Source organism: Elgaria multicarinata, chromosome 19, assembly GCF_023053635.1.
Source record: "Elgaria multicarinata webbii isolate HBS135686 ecotype San Diego chromosome 19, rElgMul1.1.pri, whole genome shotgun sequence".
Classification (NCBI taxonomy): domain Eukaryota; kingdom Metazoa; phylum Chordata; class Lepidosauria; order Squamata; family Anguidae; genus Elgaria; species Elgaria multicarinata.
Window position 1 is genome coordinate 108624 of NC_086189.1, and position 25939 is coordinate 134562.

Consider the following 25939-nt stretch of genomic DNA (forward strand, 5'->3'; position numbering starts at 1 on the left):
AGTGACTTGAGAGTCCGTGTCCTTTTGCGCTGGGGCCCACTCATATCCATCCAGGAGGTGCCACTGCCCTTTAACTCCGAGGAGAGTCCCTCAGCCTCGTCTAGTGAATAGGGAGACCAGGGGAGCCATTCCCAACTGGCTCCTTGTGTCAAAGCGGAGGTGCTGCCCGTAGTGAGCTGGAGCATCCAGAAAGGCTTTCTTGGCATGTCGATTCATCCTGCCAGTTGCTCCCAGTCAGGGCTGCTGGGGTAGTTGGGTTTCCACTTTAGCTGCAGGACTGGAATCCACTGCCAGTCCCAGCTGGCACCAGTGGTGCTGCTCCTGATCCAGTTGCCTGCTCCATCTTGTGCCTCCAAGAGCCGACAGCAGGAGCAGCAGGACACCTTCATGCTCTCTGACCGGGTGTCTGGGCATTGCCCAGCTAAAGGTGCAAGGTGGCAGGTGGAGGTCCAAGATGAACATGCCCCGTTCTTTCAGTCTCTCTTCATAGGGCTTTGTTTCCAGACCCCTGATCATCCTAGTTGCCCTCCTCTGAACACGCTCCAGAAGGATGCAGACAAGCTGGAGCGTGTTCAGAGGAGGGCAACCAGGATGATCAGAGGTCTGGAAACAAAGCCCTATGAAGAGAGACTGAAAGAACTGGGCATGTTTAGCCTGGAGAAGAGAAGATGGAGGGGAGACATGAGAGCACTCTTCAAATACTTAAAAGGTTGTCACACAGAGGAGGGCCAGGATCTCTTCTCGATCCTCCCAGAGTGCAGGACACGGAATAACGGGCTCAAGATAAAGGAAGCCAGATTCCAGCTGGACATCAGGAAAAACCTCCTAACTGTTAGAGCAGTACGACAATGGAACCAGTTACCTAGGGAGGTGGTGGGCTCTCCTACACTAGAGGCCTTCAAGAGGCAGCTGGACAACCATCTGTCAGGGATGCTTTAGGGTGGATTCCTGCATTAAGCAGGGGGTTGGACTCGATGGCCTTGTAGGCCCCTTCCAACTCTGCTATTTTATGATTCTATGAATACACAGAGAGAGAATAGTCTCAGAGGCTACAAATGAATTTATTGCTGAAAAGACCAATAATAATAATAATAATAATAATAATAATAATAATAATAATAATAATAATTCTTACCCACCTCTCTGTTTGGATTGAGGCAGGGAACAACAATAAGTATAAAATACATAAAACTGAATTAAAAACATAGTATACATTACTAAAACAGTCTAAAAACATCCTAAAATTCCACTGGATAGGCTTGCCGGAATAGATCAGTCTTTATAGCTTTCTTAAATGCTAAAAGACTGTTAAGTTGATGAGTCTTCTCCGGCAGGCCATTCCACAGTCTGGGAGCAACAGAAGAGAAGGTCCTCCAGGTAAGGTCCTCTGATGTGTTTCAACCTCTAGTTTTTTTATATCCAGGTGCCTGATCTGGTCCTCCTCCTCCTTCTTCCTCCTACAGATCTTCCTCTACCAGTACTATGGAGCCATCCTGCGTACCTCAGATGACTCTCAGTTAGTCCAAGAGCAACTCTGCAGTATCCTGTCCCTGTCCCACCGAGGACCTTTGGAAGCAATGGTGAGATGGTGATGATGCCGGTGACAATGACACACCTGCTCTTCTCCTGGGAAAGAGAATGGGGCCCTATTGGTAGACAGAGCCTCACACCTCCAGCCTATTCCAGACCTGGAACAAGTGAGACAAAATAGCCCAGGGTGTTGCGAGGTGGAGTGTGGGAGGGAACCTTCAGGTGGGGCAAGCCCACAGGAGGGGACCTCCCACCATCAGGGTTCTCCTCCTGGGACAAAGGAGCCTCTTCTCAGCGTTGTTGTCCTACTTTGGCTGTAGCAAGCTCTAAATGCAGTGGAGTCAGCAAACAGGCCTACAGATGATCGGCTGAGGGGGTTCAGATTACAACAGCTGTGGTCTAAATCCAGGCAGCGGTCAGAACACAGGCAGGCAGTTAGACGAGAGGATCAGGCAACAACAGGAGTGGCCACCATAACAGGCAAGAGGTCAAACTCAGTGAATCAGTCTGGTACATTACACAGTCCAGAACCAGGGTCATTAGGCAGTCCAAAAGGTCCAGAAACTGAGCATCAATCACAGGCAAGGTTCAGGAGGCAAAGTACACAGTAGAGGCAGGATGGACCAGGTTGTTCCAACGTTGGCTGGGTTTTCAGTGAAGGCTCTCAAGCCCCAGACCTGCTGGACTCCACCCAGAGCTCAGCTGTAGCCATCAGAGCTTCCTATCCAGAGGCCTACGAGCCTGTTGCTTGCGGGGACAACACTCCTGGGGGTCAGGGGTTTTCTCAGCCTCTGCCTCAAAGACAGGCTCCCTTTCTCCTGACAGGGATGTCTCTGCAACCACCTCTCCCAAAGGCTCAGGTTCCTCTGGGTCTGGTGGCAGTCCCTCGTCTGGGCGGGGGGTGGCGTAGCAGTTGTGTGCATTTCCACTTCATACAGAATAGGGGAAAGGCTTTTGCCAAGTAGTGCCAGAGAAAAGCTTGAATGCCCATGCACAAAGTAGGTTTCATTGCTGGGGTGGGGGGATAAATTCGCCCTTGCTTCTGCTTTGGAAATCCCATGACTCTCTTGCGTCATCCTTCCCCTGATTTATTTATTTATTGTTTACTTATTTAAAACAGTAAGATCCCACCCTATATCATTAAGATCTCAGAGCGGCGTACAGATAAAAGCATACAGTATAAAACTATAAATATGTACAGTTAAAAACAAATTAAACCATGAACCAAGTTAAAACACTATATAATTTAAAAGCAGTAAAAGCAGTTAAAACAGTTAAAACAATGTGCCATCTTTGTGAGTTTAACCATCAAAGGCTTTGTTAAAAAGCCATGTTTTCACTTGGCGCCGGAATAAAATCAGTGTTGGCGCCAGTCGGGCCTCCAAGGGGAGGGCATTCCACAGTGGGGGTGCCACCACAGAGAAAGCCCTCTCCCGTGTCCCATCATAGCATATATGTTGCATTGGTGGGATGCGGAGAAGGGCTTCTCCAACAGATCTCAGGTCAGGCAGGCATATATAAGGAGAGGTGCTCTCTCAAGTATCGAGTCCCAAGCCGTTTAGGGCTTTAAACGTCATTACCAACACCTTGAATTCCGACCAGAAGCGTATAGGCAGCCAGTGCAGTTCCTTTAAGACCAGTGTTATGTGGTCTCTGTAAGATGTACCCGCCAGCAGTCTAGCTGCTGCACTAGCTGCAACTTCCTCATCATCTTCAAGGGCAGCCCTATGTAGAGTGCATTGCAATAGTCTAATCGGGAAGTTACCAGTGCATGCAATACTGTGGCTAGGTTGTCCCTGTTTAGGAAAGGCCGTAGCTGGCGGATCAGCCGAAGCTGACCCCAAGTACTCCATGCCACAGAGTCCACCTGGGCCTCCAGTGACAATGATGGGTCTAGGAGTACTCCCAAGCTACGTACCTGCTCCTTCAGAAGGAGCGCCACCTCCTCCAGAACAGGTCACTTGCCCAATTCCCAGACTCGGGAACCACCAATCCACAGAGCTTCCGTCTTATCAGGATTCAGCTTCAGTTTATTGGCCCTCATCCAGCCCATTACAGCCTCCAGGCACTGGTCCAGCACCTTCACAGCCCCAGCTGACTCCAACGACAAGGAGAAGTAGAGCTGAGCATCATCAGCATACTGATGGCACCCAACCCCCAAACCCCTAATGACCTCACCCAACGGCTTCATATAGAACAGCATGGGGGATAGAATAGAACCCTGTGGTACCCCACAGCTTAATTGCCATATGGTGGAACAGGAATCCCCCAATACCACTCTCTGGGATCGGTCCCACAAGTAGGAGCAGAACCACTGTAACACAGTGCCTCCTACTCCCATCTCGCAGAGCCGATCCAGTAAGATACCATGATCAATGGTATCAAAAGCCGCCGAGAGATCCAGGAAGATCAACAGGGTAGGACCCACCCTTTCATCTGGAGTAGGTTGTCAGTCAGAGCCTCCAAGGCTATTTCAGTGCCGTGCCCTGGCCTGAAACCAGACTGAGAAGGGTCCAGATAATCCGTTTCTTCCAAGAACGTCTGAAGTTGCCCGGCCGCCACCTGCTCAAGCACCTTGCCCAAAAAGGGGATATTAGCGATGGGGCGGTAGTTCTCACATACCTCTGGGAGGGCCTCTTCAGGAGAGGGCGCACTGCAGCCTCTTTCAAGGCAGCAGGCACCACTCCCTGACAGAGGGAGGCATTTACCACCCCCTGGACCTACCCAACCAATCCACCTCTGCTAGATAGAATTAGCCAGGATGGGCAAGGGTCAAGCTTACATGGGGTGGGACGGACTGATTCAAGTGTCTTGTCAACAAATGGAACTGATCCAAAAAAACATGATTAAACGGGGCACTGTACACCTCCCCAGGCTCTGCGATAACTGTGGCATCAACTTCTGAGTGAGCACGAGCAATTTTCTCCTCGAAGTGCCTAGCAAATTTATTACAGCAGGTTCCCAAGGGTTCCCAATCCTGGTTTCCCAGAGCCCCAGCCTCCTCCCAACAGGCTCTTCACCACCTGGAATAATTCTGCTGGGTGGCATTTTGAGGATCAGATTGAGAAGGCAGAGTAAGATTCTTTTGCCCTCCTCACTGCCGCGTAATAGGCACAACAACGGAGAGTCTTTGCTGATCTTCTGTCGTACTCCCTCCGAGACCTACGCCACCTGCACTCTAGCTGTCGTCCAGCCTGTTCCATTGCCCGTAGATCTTCTGTAAACCCAGGGGAATTACGGGCTCCACAGCACAGGAGTGGGTGCTTGGGAGCGATTGCATCGTTGGCCTGTCCCATCTCACCATTCCATCGTGAGACCAAGGCCTCGGCCGAATTGCCAGCCCTATCAGCTGGAAAATCCCCCAGAGCATTCAGGAACCCTTCAGATTCTATCAGTCTCTGGGGGCAGACCGTCTTAATGGGTCCCCCACCCCTGCAGGGAGGATCTGCTGCCGGCAAACCAAATTTCACAAGGGAATGATCTGTCCCATCTGTGTGCCCCCAAGGGCCGGGTCCCAGAGCGGACAGAAAGGGGCTGGAGGACAAGAGGCTTTTGGACACACACCTACTCTCCAGACTCCTGACAAATTTATTTATCTTCCCCGCTCCCCAATCGCTTACCTCTCTCAGCTCACCAGGGGCAGGATTAAACCGTCCCCTCTGCATCAATGGTCTTGGATCAGAAAGCGTGGGAAGCCCCACCTTCCAAGTGTTTGGGGGCTGAGGGTGCCCTGGGAGGATCGAGCGACGGACTTCCAGGGAGTACCGGACAGTTCAGCCATTGCCTGGAAAGAAAACAGCCAGGCTGATCTCTTAGATACGAGAGGGGATTCCGCACTTAACCCCACCCCTTCATCCCTCCCCCCCCCCCCATGTGCACAAGTCAGTATTGCTCCTGGTAAAAACCAGCAGTAGCACTTTTCTCACTTGAGAATACACCGGATTGAATGGGAAGGGGGAGCAGGTGTTCATGTTTTGCCTGCATCATGAAGGGGCCGCTGCAGCCACCACCACTGCTCTCCCCCCCCGCCCCCGCAACCCTGGCCCCACTGCCCATCTGTTTAGGCATCCCTGAGACATGGAGCTGAGCACAGCTGGGCTCCACCATGTACTAGTGAAACACCAGTAGGATGCACCTCCCAAGAGCAAAAAGGAGACGGGGCAATAGGTCAAAGGAGGAAACACTCCCACCCGATCCTCGTCCCTAGCAATGTCAACACCGCACCGCTCAACACCCGCCTACACGAAGTGGGACGTAGCGCGATGGCAGGAATAACACAGGGAGGCGATGGCAGTTTCATTGCGTGACCACAAGAATACCGCATTTTCCTCATTCCCAAATAATACCAGGAAAAGGGGGAGGAGGAGTGAGACAGCAGCTGCATGGCAATGACAGCGTGTAAAGCATGCAGGAAAAGCCATGAACCACAATGGCCATGGGTGGGGTGAGGTGGGGGGAAACCGGTAAGAAGGAGCCTGAAGATATTCCACCATTTCCCAGTTTGCTCCAACTCCTTGGTGGGAGGAAGTGCAAGAGCTCCTGGCGAGTTTCTGACCAGGCCATTAGCAAGAACTGGCTTATTCCCCCTCATAGAATCATAGAATAGTAAGAGTTGGAAGGGGCCTACAAGGCCATCGAGTCCAATCCCCCACTCAGTGCAGGAATCCACCCTGAAGCACCCCTGACAGAGGGTTGTCCAGCTGCCTCTGGAAGGCCTCTAGTGTGGAAGAGCCCACCACCTCCCTAGGTCACTGGCTCCATTGTCGTACTGCTCTAACACTCAGGAAGTTTTTCCTGATCTCCAGCTGGAATCTGGCTTCCTGTAATTTGAGCCCGTGATTCCGTGCCCTGCACTCTGGGGGGATCGAGAAGAGATCCTGGCCCTCCTCTGTGTGACAACTGCTCAAGTATTTGAAGAGTTCTATCATGTCTCCCCTCAGTCTTCTCTTCTCCAGGCTAAACATTTTTGTGAACCGCCCAGAGAGCTCCAGCTATTGGGCGGTATAGAAATGTAATAAATAAATAAATAAACAGGCCCCGTTGTTTCAGTCTCTCTTCATAGGGCTTTGTTTCCAGACCCCTGATCATCCTGGTTGCCTTCCTCGCATCCTGGTAGCCCTTCCATGGCTGCAAGGAAAGGCTAAAGCCCCTCCACTCTTTTCTTGCCCTAGTTCTGAGTAGGTTAATAAAATACTGAGTCAAGGGACATAAATATAAAGAATTAAAATGGCATAATATTAAAAAGTGCAAATGTTAAAAACATTGTAACGGGGATATATTGTGACACAATATACAGATAAAATACTGTAGTAATTGTCATTTGTGTCTTACATTACTACAGTATTTAGCATTACAGCATATAGGTTTTATGTACTTAAGTTTTTATCTGTATATTAATAAAATAAATAGAACCATAATATAAAATCTCTAAAAACTACAAATAGGCCAAATGTGTGTCGACTCCCATCTTCGTCAGTGGCTTACAAGAAGTTCTGTGGCCTAAACTCTCATTGGAAAACCTTTCATTGGCAGGCCAAGTGAATCCATCCATGTGTCTTGAACATGGATATGGGCTCTCCCACACTGGAGGCCTTCAGGAGGCAGCTGGACCACCATCTGTCAGGGATGCTTTTGGGTGGATTCCTGCCTTGAGCAGGGGGTGGGACTCGATGGCCTTGTGGGGCCCTTCCGACTCTGCTATTCTATGATTCTATGAAATGTTCTTTATGGGCAAGCAGGTGCTTGATAATATAAGGCATCTCTAAAAGAGCGATTTTTAGCACGCTTGTGGCTGGCCATTTATTGATTGATTGCATTTCTATACCACCCAATAGCCGAAGCTTCCTGGTAGGTTCACACATATTAAAACCATTCAAAGTATAAAACAAACAGAATAAAAACATGATATAAAATACAATATAAAACCACAGCCAAGATAAAATCAGCAGCAGTGCAGAAATACAAATTTAACACACAAATTTAAAACAGCAAAATTAAAATTAAATTTATAGCCTGTTAAAATGCTGAGAGAATAAAAAGGTCTTCACCTGGTGTCCAAAAGAGTATAGTGTAGGTGCCAGGTGAACCTCCTTAGGGAGCTCATTCCATAGCCGGGGTGCCACAGCAGAGAAGGCCCTTCTCCTGGTATCCACCTGTCTCACTTCCGTTGGCAGAGGCTCATGGAGAAGGACCCCTGAGGATGACCTTAGGGTACGGGCAAGTACATTCATGGGAGTTTGTGGGTCGATTACATAACATTAACACCAGCCAGGATGTCTCCCGCCATTTCACCCTTATCCCGTTTTCAAAAAGATCGGACATAAACTGGAATAAACACCTTAACGGTGTGAAATCGACAGTGTGTAAAGCCGGTGTTGTGCTATGAACTTGTCAAAGAAGGCCTTTCTATGTTTGCAATTGGAGGGAGAAGAGGGTAAAATGCCCCCCTGCAATAAAGGGAGGCAGCTCTGATCCCCCCACCCCACCAAGAGCACCCCTTTAAGTTCAGTGGGGTTTACTCCCAAGTAAGTCTGCCAAGGGTTGCAGATTAACAGCACTCTCATATCTACTCAGATGCAAGTCCTGGCTTTGCTGGGGTCTGTGAGGAAATGGCACGAGTTCAGTGATGAAAACAAGACACCCACACAACCCACACACCCACATGCCAGGGAGGGAGGCGCTCCCTCGATTCAAACCACTGTCTGCCCTATAAAGGTCCCATCCTAATAGCACAAAGAACCCCAAACAAAAACCCACGGCAAGGATATGGGTTTCTGTGTTGGGGGTGGGGGAGGTTGCTTAAGGTCGAGACACTCATAGGGATTTGAATAAGTTAGCAAACGCTGAACAGCCGAGACGGCAAGTGAAAGCATTTCCTCCTCTTCCGCCACCCTGAAGCTGCTTAAAGCCCCCACCCCACCCCACCCCACCCCCGGCCATTGGAGCTCAGAAGAGAAAGGGCTGTAGGGATGTGGGGCGGAAGGAGGGAAGAGGGGAGCGTGGGGCGTGCCTGGAGTTCAGAAAAAGTGTGTCTGAAGCGTCCTTAAGAAACAGCTTCCAGAGGGTCCCTTGGTTTGCTTACAGCAAAGTGCTGTGGTGCCTAAAAGGCCGCCCCGTGCCCTCATGCCAGAACCTTCTGTGGGCCAGAGCACCATGGTTTGATGTGCAGAGCGGTCAGCGCAGTGGCCAGGCCTATGTGCGCACGGATGGGGACAGGGAGGCCTCTGGCACTCAGGCCCTTTTGCCCACCAAGCACCTGGCTGAGACCGAGGCGGCCCTCTGGTCCAGGAATGCTGGCGCCAGGATACACATCTTAGTCTAGGAGGGGCTCCGAGGCTCTTCGTGGCCTTTAAGGGACTTGCCTGAGAATTATGTCCTCAAAGGACCATGGGTTTAACAGAGACTTTTGGTGCATCGGGGCAGCGGACAGCCCTTTGCTGCTCCAGAGTGCTGTGTTCACTGCAGTGCCTTGAGTGCTCCTGGCATATCCGTGAGAGACATGGTTCTGCCCAAGGAAGAGGCTCTGTGAACCCCAAGGGCGAGGATATCCCTGCCCAGGCACAGGGTGGGCCCACCGCAGCGACTCGGTCTCGTGGGCAGAGAGCTGGACGGCTGCTGCCATCGTGCCATTTCCACTTGCTGCTCCCTCCCAGGGCATCGCTTCCGCTGTGGGCTTGGCTGCATCCCGCCACCCCGATGAGGTTTTAAAGGCACTGGAGAACTTCAACAAGAATGGGTCACAAGCCAGCCAGGTATCATTTCAGAAATGCAATTCATTATTTGTGTGTGTCAGCAGGTGTGGGGGCGATCCTGGGCTTGCCTTTCCCCCCTTTTTTAAAACGTTTCATCAGAACCAACATTTTGCTGAAGTTGAAAGTCCTTTCTTTCAGGAAGTTATTTTCTTCCCCCACACCATCATTGTTCAAAATGACCTCTCCTTATCTGATGTTTCATTTCCATAATTTCACTGTGGAGGAAAAGTGCAAAGGACTATTAATGTGTATATTGCGCCCATTAGTACCAAGTAATTTGTTCTCTAATAATAATAATAATAATAATAATAATAATAATAATAACAACAACAACACCCCAGCAGTATGCTGCTGAAAAGGGCCTGAAGGGAACGGCAGAGAAGGAAAGCGGTGTGGGGCTGGGGGCATCCAAAGGCCCCCGCCTTGGGCAAAGTGAAGGAAGGCTCAGGCCTGCCGCACTGGGGGGTGGGGTGGGGCTCTGCTGCCCTCCCCTCCCCGATTCCATGAGGATGGTGTGTGGACGCCTCATGAAGACTGAGGGAGCGGAGTGTGGGGATTCCACACTTGGTGGCCTGGGCCTTGCGCCGGCGTGTCTTTGGGGCAGGGGGGCGGGGGGGACACCCCTCTTCTGCCTGAGCCCGGCAGTCCTCTGGGGTGACTCCCAAAGGGCTTTTCAGGCTGCTTCGAATGCCTTTTACCCTGGCTTGCCCTCCCGCCCTCCACGCGCATGGGCCCTCCTGTGACTCTGGGCAGGCTCTGAGGAGGCGACGCTGTGCTCTGCCCTTCCCCTCCAGCACTGCAAGTCGACCACGCTGCTGCTGTGCTACGGACGTGTGGCCCTGGGCATGAAGGAGGAGCTGCTCCCTCGGGTCGAACTCATCCTGACCAAAATGATGGAGCACTTTGCCATCGCCCCCTTGGTACGGTGAAGACGTTTGCCTTTGCACGGGGTGGTCAGGCGGGGGCGGGGGCGGGTCTGCCTCGCGCACCAACTGTCTCTTGTCGCCCTCCTCCTTGGAGCTGAAATGGGCTGCTGGGGAAGTTTGTGGGGGTTTTGCTAGCCAGTTCAGTCTGGAGCAGGAGAGAAACGGCTCAGCGTGCAGCAGCTGCTGTGCCAGAGATGACTTCCACTGGCCCTCGGTTGCCTGGGCACCAGCGTGGGCTGGCAGCCTCCTTCCAGCTCCTTCCAGTCTGCAGGGATGCTCACCACCATGAGTCAATTAGGTGTCAGCCGCAATTGTGGCCCCTCACTGCTTGCTCCAGACTCCAAAGCATTTAAATGAACGTGGGTGTGGGTGTGGGTGTGTTGTGAGGGTGCTAAGCTGGCGTTTTCTGGTTCCCTCTTCCTTCTACGGGGCTTTTAGGGTTCTCAGCCAACAGTTTTTGTGTGGGTGTCATTAAATCAATGCTGAAGCAAGAGGCGAGAACTTGTGTGTGCCACCCCAGGCAGCACTTCATAAGAGGCGTCCTCTCCCCGGTGTGAGCAGAGGGGCATCTCTCTCTCTCCCCCCCTCTCTCTCTCTCTCTTTCTCTCTCTCTCTGGGGCCCTTGCCACCTCCATTTGAAAGAAGTGTCGGGGCGCACTGCTGAGAGCAAGCCCCGGGGGTCACAGGCCAATAGGGAGGTCCGCAGGCAGAAGCCGCCCCTTCTCCCACTGATTTGCTGTCACTGCTTCTCCAGAGTTACTGTTCCAGTGGCAGAGAGGGCAAAGGGGAGCATTCGGGGGAGGGCATGTCAAAGCCCCCCTGTTTCCCAGAACCAGGATGCTGGCCCTGGAGCTATCCTTTCCCGCTCATTGGGAGAAACAAACCACATTGATGTATTATGTAACATGGCTTGAGAAGGCCATAAAAAGGGAGGGACAGAGGGAGAGGAGCGGCGGAACTGCACAGGGCTGCCCACCACCTGCCCCATTGGTGTCAGCCTGCAGGGGTTTTGGAGGGATCCATTCATGGCCCAGCTTTTCCTTCCACACCCCCATATTGTGTTTTGTTTTGTTTTGTTTTTTTGGTGTTTTTTTAAAAAGATCTGCTGCCCAGAAGTCACCTTTGTAGCTGATGAAAGGTCTGAATGGTCAATATAAATGCCGCAGCCCTAGAACTTCATATACAAGAAATCATCATAGAATCATAGAATAGTAGAGTTGGAAGGGGTCCTATAAGGCCATCGAGTTCAACCCCTGCTCAATGCAGGAATCCACCCTAAAGCATCCCTGACAGAGGGTTGTCCAGCTGCCTCCTGAAGGCCTCCAGTGTGGGAGAGCCCACAACTTCCCTAGGCCATTGGTTCCACTGTTGTACTACTCTTATGGTCAGGAAGTTTTTCCTGATGTCCAGCTGGAATCTGGCTTCCTGTAACTTGAGCCCGTTATTCCGTGTCCTACACTCTGGGGTGATTGAGAAGAAATCCTGGCCCTCCTCTGTGTGACAACCTTTCAAGTATTTGAAGAGTGCTCTCATGTCTCGCCTCAGCCTTCTCTTCTCCAGGCTAAACCTGCCCAGTTCTTTCAGTCTCTCCTCATAGGGCTTTGTTTCCAAACCCCTGATCATCCTCGACATTGCCCTCCCTTTGGGGTAGATTATGCCTATGAAGCCATATGAAAGGATGTGGCTTTGTTTGTTCATGGGGATCTGTTTTCTGCCCTCGGACTGCATTTAGGACATAAACCTGAAGAAAACCTTTTTGATTGCTGTGCTGATGTTCCTCGAGGCCGTTGCTGCAACAGGTAAAGCACAAGGCCTCCGTCTGGACAAGAAAACGGCACTGGTGGAATGCCTGATCGTAAGTATGCTCCGCTCACTTTCTGTGGAAGCACAATAGTTGCTAGTGAACCTGAGCCCCACCTCTGCTGGCCAGCTGCCCCCAAGGAGTCTCCTGCTGCACGAATAGAGAGATTGGGCCCAGCGGCTGGTGCCTCTTCTGGCCCCTAGAGCCATCCCTCCTCTCCATTTGGCCAGCAAGGGCTGTGCCCAGTGCCTGGCCCTTTTGCCAGAGCCCTCAAGCAACGCCTGCGGCTTGGGTTCACACGACATGAGAAGCCATGGCACGCCAGGGGCCCGCAGGCCCTGTGCAAAAAGGGTGCCCTCAGGTCCTGGGCATGTCGTGGACAGCTCCTGCAGGTCAATGAAGCCACCCTGAGCTGTCATGACCTGTGAACAGCACTGGGGAGGGGTTTGTAGGCCCACTCCTAGGCCCTCTGTCTATGGAATGCCCCCCGCCCTAGCGGGACCCAACTGTCACCTTCAATGTGTACATTTAGGTGCCAGGATAAGACCTTCCTCTTCCTATTTATAATTAATCTGTTGCTCTAATTCTTGGTTTTACTGCTGACTCCTCAACGTTCTTAAAAAATATTTTAATATTGTAGCATTTTGTTGCTTTTTTGTGGGTGTTGATTTAGTTGTTGTTGTTGTTGTTGTTGTTGTTGTTGTTTGGTTTTATGATTGTGAACTGCCCCAAGGGCTTTGGCCAGTTGGAAATTATACAAATCTAATTAATGACTAAATTAATTTACAAATCACAAAAATGAAAGCCAAGATTTTCAGCTATAATTTGTTACTCTCATTTTAGATTGGAGGGAGGGTGTGTGTGTGTGTGTGTGTGTGTGTGTGTGTGTGTGAGAGAGAGAGAGAGAGAGAGAGAGAGAGAGAGCACTCCACCAGAAGCAAAGCATCTCTAAAAGCCAGGAGCAGCAGCCTCTTCAGTCGCGAACGCCGCAAAAGCAAGATCCCATGCGCTACCCAGTGGCTGCTGTCTTGGGTCTTGACCTGGCCCACAAGCGCATGCAGATAAATAGATGGGGGTGTTGGGAAGGAGCTTGGCCTCGGTAGGGAGGCCAGGGTCACATCAGAGGAGTCTGGGCTGTTGGTGGAGAGATCGTCCATGTGGGAGGCTCTTCCGGTTGCAGCTCAGTTGTTGGTGAAAACACCTGCCTGTTCTCATCAGATCCCTAGATACCTCTAAAGGGGAGTTGGTGTCGCCTGTTCAACATTCATACTGTGTCTCTGTAATGACCTCCCAGGTGCTGATTGAAAGAGAACCTGTCCACACACTGGCCAGCACAGTGCGTCAGGATGCTATGTACATCGCGAAAGAACTCAGGTAGTGGACAGGAACAGCATTTCAAATGTCGGGCGGGAGGGGAGATTCGCAGCGAGGCTCGAGGGTCACCCTTAGTAGAAATATGTCAGAAGAGCAATGGCTCCCAGTCCTTTGGGGGCCCAGTTCAAGGTGGAAGGCATAGAAAGGCTCCAAGGGCCCTGGCGTGCTCCTGAGGCATGGCAGGTAAGCCCAATGACAGCTGGACGGCCCCCTGTTGCCCACCCCTGCCATAGGGTCTTGTGCGCCGGCTTGAGCGAGGTGACCTGGGACCTTCTTGTGCTCTGCCCCGGAGCGGGGGCAGCCTGGGGGGCGTTGCATTTCCTCCCCAGCCATCCTCCTTTACTTCCTTGGCAGTAGCGAATCTGGGCAAAGCAGCCTTTTTGCCTTCATGAGAGATTGTGCGACTGACAGCTCCTCTGAGCCGGAGGATGAGGCCAAAATCCCTTGGGCGCTGACAGGGTTCCATCCCTTCTTGCTGCAACTAAACTTCGGGTGTGTTCCTCTTCCATCAGCAAGCTGAAGCCTCTCCTGGAGGCAGAGAAGAAATCCCAGCTGCTCTGCGTCTCCTTCGTGAGCGTGTTTGGCCTTCCCCCCCTGGACAGCCTAGAAGGGCAAACGTACGGAAACGAGCCGGCAGTGGATGACGTCAAAGTGAGCCCTTGTCTGCTGCACACCTACCAACGCTCATAGAATCATAGAATAGTAGAGTTGGAAGGGGCCTCTAAGGCCATCGAGTCCAACCCCCTGCTCAGTGCAGGAGACTCACTGCTGTGGTGGTCCGTTCTGATGACAGTTTCAGGATGAAAATCAGTGCAGAAATTAAATTCCGCATTTGAAGGGCCTGCCTTGCTCTGGAGTGGCAGCGGAGGTGTGGCTGGGTGGTGCCTGGTGGAAGGTGACCTGTGGTTGGTCGCCTTCCACCAGGAAGAGGGCAGGGGCGGCTACAGTCCCCAGGCGGCCACCCAGAACCCCGTGCTCCCTCCTCAGCTTTGGGATTACCCGACGCCACGCCAGGGAAGGAAGGCGCAGGGTTTCAAAGAGGTGCAGCACCAACCCAGCGCTGTAAAGACACCCCCTTGGAGACCTCTTTGGGGGCTAGTCCAGGGCCAGAGACGACCCAGACCCATTCAGGGGATGGGCCGGGCTGTGGCAGCACCCGGTGCATCTTGTCCACCTTCCCTGGCTCAGCCCTTCCCTCCTCCTAGCAGGACGTGTGGGGCTCACACCTGCTGCTTCCTTGTGCTTCAGGGCCTCTACCACCAGACCATGAGCAGCTTTGAGGAGATGCTGCAAGACCTGCTGCTGGAGAACCCACGCCCAAGTGAGCTGCAGCACCTGATGAAGGTAGGCGGGGGGGGGGGGCAGGGCGCCCAGCATGGCCCTTTGCACCCTCCTCACGGGGGGGGGGGGGATGCTGGTGCCAGAGCCTCCACTTTGGCCTTAGAGGGGCAAGGAGGCTGGGGAAATGCCGGACGGGCCCACTGGGCTGCCTTTGTTCGGCCACACTGGCTGGAAACCCTCTGGGACAGGAATTTCGCCACCCTGGCCTCACTGGTCCAAACCTGCTCTTCTGTTGATGCTGCTTCTGAGCCTGCCTACAAGTGAGACAATGGAGACTTCCAATTGTCAGTAGTCACGTGGGGGTCGTTTTTCAGCTCATCTTGATCTTCCTGTGGCCCAGACAAGGTTAGGAACACATTCTCTGTGTCTGCCCTTCGTTTGATAGATCATGGAACCATGGATGACCTCAAAATCAGATCATGTGCGTGAGAGAGCGGTGGAGACAGCAATGAAGCTCTTGAAATTTGTAGCTGGGCGTTTCCACTTTGATGTGAGTAGCCGTTGCGCTCGGGAGGCCAGTGTACTCATGACCAGAGGGGGGGCTCTTTTCCTCAAGGCGGCGCCCAGGCTGCAGCCATGGTCTGCCCAAAGGAACCCAGGAATTGCCCTGCTGGATCAGGCCCGGCATTCTGTGTCCAGCCAGGAGCCTCCGCGAGCTCCCAGGTAGGAGGGCACCTGGATATCGGAACAGCGTTATGTGTGAATACGGAGGCTCCCCGTCCGCCTCTCTCCAGACTGCTGGAATATGTGGCTTTCTGGCTCCTCTCCATAGAAGGCAAGCAGGGTGGGAATGGGGGACACTGCCACGACACAGGCTCTGAACACCAAGCCTGGCCGCAGCTACTCCCTGCTCCAGCCAAGCCCCACTGCTTGATACGCCTGAGGCAAGGGATAAAAAACCCCTTCCTCCAAACTATGTGGAGAAAGGGGTTAAATGGAGAAGGATTTCAATATATCAAATAAAACACTGTGAGTTATATGTGCTGAGGTGAATTATTGTCAGAGTGGGTGCTAAATGTGTAAACTTCAGATGATAAATGCCAAACAGACACGTGGGATTTTTGTGGTAGTTAAAAACAAAACAATCAAAATTTATTTTCAAAAGTTCACAAGCTTTGTTTCAAATAAAACATTTAAAACCCTTTTTGAAACCTTTCATTCAATCCTTTCACTCATTCACATACACGCTTTCCTTTCTCTCACACAATCACTCTTGAGCTTTCTTTATTATCTGTATTGATTAATATACATCAACTATGTGCACACCACACTCCAGAGACACCACTCTCTACCCTGAACCTCAAATTTCCCAGAACTTAAGTACTCTAAACAAAGAGAGCACTAAAGACTCTAAGAGGACCTAAAAAGTCTCCCGCAATCCCCTCCGTCCTTCCCTTATATATCCCTCCTCCCCCTCCCCAGACATCCTAACTCCGCCCACTCAGGCCAACATTCTAAACTCACCACAGACTTACAAACTGCAGACATACATTTGGCAACTGACTTGTGGGGTGTAACGCCACAGACACTTTCCCAGCCTAGGAGCTCTTAAGAAGCAGGAGACCCAAATGAGGTTGTGCATCTGTAACACCGGCATTGTGGCTCCTTTCTGTGTAACCTAAGGATAATGGCCCACATGCTGCCATGCTGAGGGTCTGGCACGGCTGCCTGACTGCCGGCTTTGGGCTGTGTGTCCAGTAGCCCAAAGAGCCCAAAGAGCCAGGGTGGAGAAGCAGAGCACTTTCCTCATGACTGGGGCAATGAGTTGCCCTCTGGGGACGTGGGTGTTCCTGGCGAGACACCCTCACGTACACTTGCCCAGTGCTTCAGCTGAATTCATGGAGGCTCCTTTGGACAGTGGTGGGGAAACGGTTCTTCCTCTAAGTTGGCACACCTGGGATGCTTTGGCAGGACACCTGCGGGCGCCTCCTGCTCCACCCAACAGCCCGGCAAGCTGGTCTGATCATCTCCAGAGTCGCCTGTGTTGGTGGCACCACAGCGTGTGACAGTCGCTCCCTGGGTGTCCCAATTGCCACAAAGGAGAGAGTTGGGGGCTCATCAGATGAGTGTTTTATTGCCTGCTCGCTGCTGCCCACTCATGGTTTTTCCTGTGTTCTTTAGGTGGGGGCTGGCTGGAACACCCACCCACCCCCTGGTGGGGCTCAGCTAATGCTTTCCCTTTCTTTTCATCAGCTGTCTCGGGACTTCAGCAAGCTGGCCCACCTGACTGCTGTTCTGATAGCTCTGTGCAATGATCCGGTGCAGCGCATTAGTGCTTTTGCAGTGCAAGGAGTCAGCTGCCTCTATGAGATCTTGTTGCGCCGGAAGGGTAAGGCCCAGGAGGCAAGAATTCAGCAGCCTGTGCTCCTTTGTCAGGGGAGATCGCTCAGCACAGCGTGGGAAGGGGCGGGCAGGCAGGCACCCTGGTCTGCCCTGAGGTCGCTGACATCCTGCCCCTTGTCCCAGGGTTAATCCAGGCCACTTGTTATTATCATGAGGGACAATGAAAATGGCTAATAGGGAGGTCTTGGGGGATCAGAAACGTCCAGGCAAAATATATGAAAATGCTATGCAATGTGTCACGGCACAGCTAAGAGGGCTTGGTTGGGTAGAGCGTCTGTGGCAAATGCAGGTGCTGCTCTGTGGCCAAACTCACTCCCAGAGAACAGCTGGTAACTAGGAATTGCCCAGTACTCGATTGATTGATTGATTGATTGATTGATTGATGGGGCTGCCCTCCTATACAGCTTTACCTGGAAGTACATTCCGTGGAACTCAGTGGGACTTACTTCAGTGTAGACATTTACACAGGATTATTATTATTTATGTATTTATATAGCACCAACAATGTACTTGGTGCTGTACAAAATATACAAATAAAACAGCGATGCCTTGCCTAGAGGCTTACAACCTAAAATCACATTAAAACATATGAAGGGGGAAGGGTTTCACAAAACTGAAATAAGGGAATAATCATAGTAATAAGAACAGTAAATCAAGCTAAAATACCAAAAGCTATGGAAAACAAATGAGTTTTCAAACGCGTTTTAAAATCTACAATGGAACTCGTAGTACGTAGTTGCTCTGGAAGAGCATTCCAAGCAAACGGGGCAGCCAGAGAGAACGGGCGAAGCCGGGCAAGAGAGATAGAGACTCTTGGGCGGGAGAGCAACGTAACATTTGAAGAACGGAGGGTACGAGGGGGATGGTAGAGTGAAATGAGAGAGGAAAGATAAGAAGGTGCAAGACCAAGACACGCTTTGAATGTCAGCAAAAGAAACTTATACTGAATTCTATATGGGATCAGAAGCCAATGAAGAGATTTCAACAAAGGAGAAACATGGTCAAAACAACGAGCCAAGAAAATAATCTTGGCTGCAGAATGGCGAAGAGAGACCAAAGAGGAGAGATGAGCATAAGGAAGACCAGTCAAAAGAAGATGACAAAAGTCCAAACGGGAGATAACCAAAGCATGGACAAGGGTCTTAGCAGAAGATTCAGATGAGACCGGACGGATCCTGGCAATGTTATATTGGAAAAAACAGCAGGACTTGGCTACAGCCTCGATATGTGAGGAGAAAGAAAGTGAAGAATCAAATATGAAGCCAAGACTACGAGCTTCTTCCACTGGATAAAGTATGACATTATTAACAGTAACAAAGAATGAAGAGCGAGGGGACAGTTTGGGAGGGAAGACAAGCAAAACTGTTTTGACGTGTTTAGTTTGTACATTTAAGGCATTTATATACCACCCTTCAAAATATGTATCCCAGGGCAGTTTACAATGCATTGGTCACATTCTGGCTAGACATCAAGAAAAACGTCCTGACTGTTAGAGCAGTACGGCAATGGAACCAATGACCTAGAGAGGTCATGTGCTCTCCCACACTAGAGGCAGTCAAGAGGCAGCTGGACAGCCATCAGTCAGGGATGCTTTAGGGTGGATTCCTGCACTGAGCGGGGGGTTGGATTTGATAGTCTTATAGGCCCCTTCCAACTCTACTATTCTATGTTTCTATGATTTATTTCCCTATACATAGCCCTTTGACTGATGCACAATCTGATGCACAGTGGCTATATACTAATGCCCAGAGTATGGAAAACAAACAGCACAAACTTGAACTTATACATGAAGGCAAATACATGAAGGCAAATACGACTTGATAGGTATAACTGAAACTTGGTGGGATGACACCCATGACTGGAATGTAGCAATTGAGGAATATAACTTGTTCAAAAAGAACAGAAAAAATAGAAAGGGAGGTGAGTTGCACTATATGTTAAAAAATACCTATCGCTGCACAGAAATACAGGCAGATGAGCCTGGGAGCCCCATTGAGAGCATCTGGATTAAGATTAATGGGGCAAGGAATAAAAAGAACATGATGCAGTCTACCGCTGACCACCCAATCAAGGAGAACAGGAGGATGAAACTTTTGAGAAACAAATTGCCAGTGTTTCAAAGAAGTCTGATGTATAGTGATGGGGGACTTCAATTACCTTGATATCTGTTGGAAGACAAATTCTGCCAAAAGTGGCTCCTGCAAGAAATTCCTGATGTGCGTGGCTGATAATTTTCTCCAACAGAAAGTGGAGGAAGGAACTAGAGGATTGTCTATCTGACTTGATATTGACTAATAGGGAGGACTTAAGTGGATAGAGTGGCAGTTAGGGGAACTCTGGGGGAAAGTGACCACAGCATACTTGAGTTTAAAATCAATTTTAAAGGAAACAAAAGCTTAGTGTAGCCATACACGTACTCTAGATTTTAGGAAATGTGATTTTAATAAACTCGTAACTATTATAAGTGACTCTAATGAGAAAAGGAGTCCACGATGGGTGGGAGTTTTGGCTCCACAAAAAGCTTAGAGATGACATGAAAACAAAAAAGGACACATATAGGAAGTGGAAGGAAGGCCAGGCTACAAAAGAAGAGTACAGACAGGTAGCACAGAAGTGTTGGATTGGCATCAGGAAGGCTAAAGCTGAGAATGAGCTGAGATTAGCGAGGGATGCTAAAATCAACAAAAAAGCTTTCTTCAGATACACGCATAGTAAAAGACAGGAAAGAAATGGTGGTTCAGCTACTCAGGGCGTTACTAGACGAGGCTCTAGCGCGCGTTACTTTCCGCAGTCACGTCGAGGCTTACAGATGACGTTCACGAGGATCCGCCGTTATCCTGCGGTGAAGCCTCTTTCTCCCGACTTTAAAAAAGTGAGTTCTAGGGCGCCTTTTCCTGCCGTCCCACGGTAATTCGGAGTATGTGTGGGAGGATGTGAGGTCACTGCGGTCCGCACTGTGCAGGAAAAGGCGTGCTAAGGGGGAGTGGTCAGCGGCTTCGGTCAAGCCGCGCCCGCCATTTGCGCGCAGTCCGCCAGCTGGGGCAGCGCGGCGGAGCGGCTTTTTTTTATTATTTCCCCAGTGACAATTTGCGCAGGACCGGAGGACTGGAAAAGTGGCTGGTGACTCCTCGCGGTGGGCAGCTACCATGGCCGCATAATGGCGGTGCTGTGCGCTGCCTGTTAGTGTGGGTACCAGGCTGGCAGAGGGCAGAGCTGTTTGTGGGCTGCTGCCATGGCTATGACCAGATGTGGGTTGGCTCCTTGGGATGGGGCAGAGGGCACAGAGCCGGTCATCGCCGGCGACACCTCAGAGGCATGATGGGAGATGTAGGCACAGAGTGCCCATGCAGACGATTGACCTCGGGTCATATTACTCCCGCCACGACCCCCATCAGGAAGTGAGCGCATCATTGTTGACTCTCAACAGCACCAGCAGCACTTCAGCTGGCACTGCCACTGCCGCCGCCGGCTCCGGATCTGCCGCCGCTGCCGCCGGGGTCGGCGGCGGCATCGCTGACAGCTGCGCAAGTTTGCGGTCTTTCGGACTTGCGCAAACCGTGCAGCGAGCGGGAAAAAAAAGCCGCGGCAATCAGGCCGGTGTGGCTGCAGAACCGTGCTCGTGGCGGCAGCAGCACAACCGGCGCAAACTTCCACCACAAATCGAAGGCAGGTGTGGAGCATGAGGCGTCACGGCTGAACAGGAAAATCCGCTTTCACCGCTCCTCAACGACGGAACACCTGGTAGGTCTAGCAACGCCCTCAGTGAGGATGGCAAATTGAGTGCTCAATTCCTACTTTGGCTCAGTCTTTTCCCAAAAGGAGGTCTATGACCCTGGCCTGGAAAAAGTGAAGTACAAGCTGAAGGGGCAGGATTGCAGTTTGAGATTGATAAACAAATGGTCAAGGAACACCTCATCAGGGCCCAATGAACTGCATCCTAGAGTAATGAAGGAGCTAGTGAAAGAACTCTCAGAACCACTGCCTATGATCTTTACGAAGTCATGGAAGATGGCTGAAGTGCCGGATGACTGGAGGAGGGATAACATTGTCCCTATCTTCAAAAAGGGCAAAAACGAGGAACCTGGGAACTGCAGACCAGGCAGTATGACCTTAATCTCCTAACTGCTTGGCTGGACCCAGGGCCTGCCTTAATGCCACACTCATTGACTGAGCAGGGCTATCCATCATCCCACTGGCAGAGTGGCTACCCTGCCTGTTTGGTGTGGAGAAAGTTAACTACTATTAAAGCTCAAACTTTGAACTTTTTCAAAGTATCAAAATTTTCTGCATGTCTACACTGCTCAAGCTTCAGTTTAAAACAAAAATGAGCAAGTTTTGTGTGGTAGAGCTCAAGTAAGAAGCCTTACACTACTGGATAGATAGATAGATAGATAGATAGATAGATAGATAGATAGATAGATATGCTCTGGGATAAGGTTTTCGGCTACTTGTCTGATGACCCACCTGGCCTCATTATGTAGCTACTTGTATTATGGGGCCCTCTTTAACACTGCTAAGTGAAAGTCGTAACTATAAATGGAACATCTGCACCTCTTGATCTGGATTCCTTTCTTATCAGTAAAGGGTGCTCATGATCAAACTCTGCTTAGGGGTCAGAAGGCCAAGCTGTGTTGCATGAGGCATTGGGATCTCATTTTTATTTCCGGAATACTCTTGGAAGCATTTGATTATAGAATTTCCTAATTGAGAAGCAGGGGTAAGATGGTGCAAATTTGAAAGGTCTGCCTAATCTGCTTCACCTGTAAATTTTATTTGAATGCCTATTAGAAATAGGTGTCCTTGAAACCAACTCAGCTCTCCGCTGCTGAGGATCCTGGCCCTGCCCTGCCCAGGTTGCCTCCCGCCCACCCAACCCACTTGTGTATTTCTGCAAAATCCTCCTTGCAGGCCTTCCTCGAGCCCTCCACCCTACTCCGCTCCAGCCGTGGCGTCTCGCTGAGTCTGGTCCTCTCCTCCTACCTCTCCAGAGGCCCCCGTCCTGCCCTGCTCTTGCTGGGATGAGGCCTCCGCTCTCCCCTCTGCCGTTTCCCACGCCCCCCTTCCTGCTGCCTCCTTGACAAGCCCTCCCTCTCTTTGCCTCCTCCTGCTCCGCCCTTCCCGTCTCTGGCCTCCTCCTTCAGTCCTTCTGCTCCTGGCCCCTCGCCGGCCAGCCATCAGCTTCCCCTGAGACCATCAGAAGAGCCCTGAGGCTGGGTCAGTCCAAGGGTCCATTTCATCCAGCGCTCTGGGCACACAGCAGCTGACCAGCTGGCGACCAGGAATCCTCCGCAAGCAGCACACGGCGCAACAGACCCTCCCAACCATGTCCCCTAGCGACTGGTGTCCATAGGCTTCCCCTGACGGCCCACAGATCCCTCACCACCCCGTTTCAGGCCCGGCCGCCTCGTCACGGTCCTACAGAGGTCCTGGTGCTGTGCACAGCTCTCTGCTGCTGCTGCTGCTGCTGCTGCTGCTGCTGCTGCTGCTACGGTGGTGGAACAAGGCCCCCTTCCTCCCCCACCCCCGTTATTGCCCACTGGGGTCTAGCAGCTGCTCTGTTTTTGCCTCAGGGCTGAAGAAGAGCAAGCAGAAGAGGAGGAAGTGGCCGATGCAGAGGAGCTTCAAGGCCCAGGAAGAGGAGTGGTGCTCCCTCGTGGTGCTGGACAGCAGCTGGCAGATGGCAATGGTACTGTGGCTGCCTTGCAGATAGGCAGAGTTGCAAAATGCTGACCCTCAGTGGGCTCAGCTCTGGCCTCGTGGCCTCATTCCACCCCTGGCAGGGTGGGGAGCACACTTGCGTGTTTGGGCTGGGGTGGGACAGTTCTGACATCATCATTATTTATTTATTTATTTATTTATTTATTTATTTATTTATATAGCACCAACAACGTACTTGGTGCTGTACAAAATATACAAATAAAACAGCAAATAAATCAGGGAACAAGTGCAGAGTTAAAACAGTAAGATTTAAATTTAGGTTAAAATTAAGTATTAAAATATTGAGAGAATAAAAAGGCCTTCAGCTGGCGATGAAAGCAGTACAGTGTAGGCGCCAGGCGGACCTCTCTGGGGAGCTCATTCCACAACCGGGGTGCCACAGCGGAGAAAGCCCTCTTTCTAGTAGCCACCTGCCTCACTTCCTTTGGCAGGGGCTCACGAAGAAGGGCTCCTGTAGATGATCTTAAGGTCCGGGCAGGTACATATGGGAGGAGGCGTTCCTTCAAATAACCTGGCCCCAAACCGTTTAGGGCTTTAAATGTCAATACCAGCACTTTGAATCGGGCCCGGACCTGGACTGGCAGCCAATGAAGCTGGAAAAGGACTGGCGTAATGTGATCTTGCTGGCCAGTCCCTGTTAGTAAACGGGCTGCCCTGTTTTGTACCAGCTGAAGCTTCCGGACCATTTTCAAAGGCAGCCCCAGGTATAACGCAAGCGAGAGGTTATCAGAGCATGGATCACTGTAGCTAGGCTATCTCTGTCCAGATAAGGGCGTAGTTGGTATATCAGCCTGAGCTGATAAAAGGTGCTCATTGCCACTGAGTTCACCTCTGCCTTCTAAAGGATCCGCTACCGGCCTGGCAGTTCCAGCTGCAAGGGATGTGCTGGGTGAAGGCCCGGCGTGGCCGTGGCTCCGGGCCTCCCCCGTGCCTGCCCCCCCCCCCCGTGGCCCATGGGGCTGATTTCCCAGTGCCCTGTTGGAGGCTGAGGCAGCACCGCACAGAGGGCTCAATCGCTCTTTGCTATGGGTGAAGAGGCCCCTTTTGGGCCAGGCTGGCCGGCAGGTGGAGCCACATCAGCCTCTGGAGCTCCGGCACAGGGGCCCTTTGGGGTGGGCCAGCCTACGGTCTGTTACTCATCGTAGTTGCTTGATTCTACTTAATCGACAGAAGAGATCCGTGCCCCCTTTTTTGCTCTAAAAGCCCACCCACCCCAGAGGCAGCTTACAACAATAACATATCGAGATCATGAGAAAGAGCATTCAAAGCCAAAACGAAAGAGACAACGAAACAGTAGAAACGAACTACAGGCCAGATGTGCCAACTCCCCCCTTGCCCCAGAGGCACAGCAGTCCCAGGGCAGAAGCGCCTCACGGCCTGGAGGTGGAGGTGCTTCCGGGCCTGGAAGCCTGACCAGTTTCGCACCAGGCGGGTGGCCCAGCAGGAACAGACCGGCATTTCGCAGCCACCACCTCCTGCTCCCCTCACCGCCCTGGGAGAGCAGGCTGCGCTCAGCAGTCCCCACCAGACTGTGTGGGGAGGGGCCGGTGGGGCAGCCCCGGTAGCCCCGGCAGAGCTCAGGCTCAGCGACCCAGCGTCAAGGCGGCCTTCGGCTCTTTTCTTTTGTTCAGGTGCAAGACATCGTGGGAGCCATCTACATGTGCCTGCAGCTGCGCCAGGCCTCGTATTGGACTCGGAAAGTGGTGCTGAGGACATTAGCCTTCCTGATCCCGTATCACATGGAGGAAGTCCTGCGAAGCTGCCTCTCTTTTTCAATACCCGTGAACAGGTAGGGGCCTGGTGGGCTGCCCTGCGGAGCCACGCTCAGCCTCTCCTTGGGGGGGCCGCATCCTGCCGGACTGAAGGCCGAGGGAAGGCCACTGACGGATTTCTCTCCCCCCACCCCACCCACCGCCCTTGCTGGTTTCACAGGCACGCTAGTGAGCTCTGGGCAGCAATGGCCTCAACGCCCCCTGTGGCCGGGCAAATCCTGCAGCTGTTGCTGAAGAACCTCCAGGTCAAGGATCCTTCGGAGGGGGATGAAGCCAGCGCCACCATGTCTCTGGCTGTAAGTCACTGGGCACCGCTCATGGAGGCCTGCCTGCCTTTCCAGCTGCACTTTTTGCGGCTGGCAGGACACTGTGGTGCTCTGAGATAAGCTTGGGTGGGGATTTCAAGGAGCAGCTGTGTGCTGGGACCTCTTTCGAATACTGACTTTAAGTGTGGGTGACGGGCAGGCTGGGAGAGTGGAAGTGGGTGGGTGGGTGAGGGTGCACCTGTGTGGGCGGGAGGCAGTGGCCGAGTGAGGAGCTTCCCACTGAGACTGGCCTCTCACGTGTCCCCTCCTCTTTCTTGCCAGGCAATGAACGTCATCTACGAGACCTTCCGCATTCCCGGGTACCGCGCAGCCCTGGCAGAGATGCACTTTCAGCTATTCATCCCTTTGCTCAAGCAGGTCCTTTACGTGATGCAGCTCAACTTGCCAGAGGCCTTAAAAGCCAGGCAGGAAGTCATCCTGAGAGAAAACCCTGAGGCACTCAGCTTCAAGAGGTACCTGGCAGGATGTATGTGAGCAGGCTGGCTGTCTCGACACAGGGATCCGCAGGCACAGCCTCCCTGACAGGCCTCTGGCGGAACCCCTCCCGCCAAACCCCCACCTGCCAAGGCAGCCTGTGCCCTGTCCGGCACCTCTTGTGGTCAGGACGCTTCTCGGAAGGGTTTGCCCAAATCTGCCTCCCTGCAGTTTCCACCCATCAGCTTGAGTCCTGCCCAGAGAGCAATTGTGCTCTCTGCTCCGCGTGACGTTCTCTTTCTCTCCCCTTTCTCTTCTCTTCTCTGGGCTAAACATACCCAGCTCTTCCAAATACTCCTCACAGGATCTGGGTTCCAGAGCACCACCAGCACCCATCCTGATTGCCCTCCTAGGAATGTGCATTTTTGCTGAGGGCCTTAAGATGTAGCACAAGGTTTGGGTTCTTTAGCTTAGAAAAAACGGCGAGGAACAGGGAGACATGGATTGAGCTACACAAAGCTATTCCTGGCAAGGAGGACATGTTTTTCTCCCTTTCTCCTGACACTAGAACCCAGCAGAGTCCCATGAAGAGGACTGGTAGGAAATTCGGATCAAAGGAAGGGCTTCTTCACAGAGTGCAGAG

At 51.9% G+C, this 25939-nt stretch overlaps 1 protein-coding gene across 1 annotated transcript in view; it reads left to right on the forward strand.

Annotated features, from left to right (window-relative positions):
- LOC134411221 (maestro heat-like repeat family member 5) overlaps nt 1-25939 on the forward strand; it is an 89382-nt gene that overhangs the window by 17032 nt on the left and 46411 nt on the right. The window contains exons 8-20 of the mRNA XM_063144938.1: nt 1464-1580; nt 9183-9281; nt 10076-10201; nt 11940-12062; nt 13303-13382; nt 13895-14033; nt 14631-14726; nt 15109-15213; nt 16917-17052; nt 22637-22752; nt 24416-24573; nt 24717-24852; nt 25144-25334. Of these exons, the coding sequence (XP_063001008.1) occupies nt 1464-1580; nt 9183-9281; nt 10076-10201; nt 11940-12062; nt 13303-13382; nt 13895-14033; nt 14631-14726; nt 15109-15213; nt 16917-17052; nt 22637-22752; nt 24416-24573; nt 24717-24852; nt 25144-25334 (1622 nt within the window). The remainder of the gene's footprint in view (nt 1-1463; nt 1581-9182; nt 9282-10075; nt 10202-11939; nt 12063-13302; nt 13383-13894; nt 14034-14630; nt 14727-15108; nt 15214-16916; nt 17053-22636; nt 22753-24415; nt 24574-24716; nt 24853-25143; nt 25335-25939) is intronic.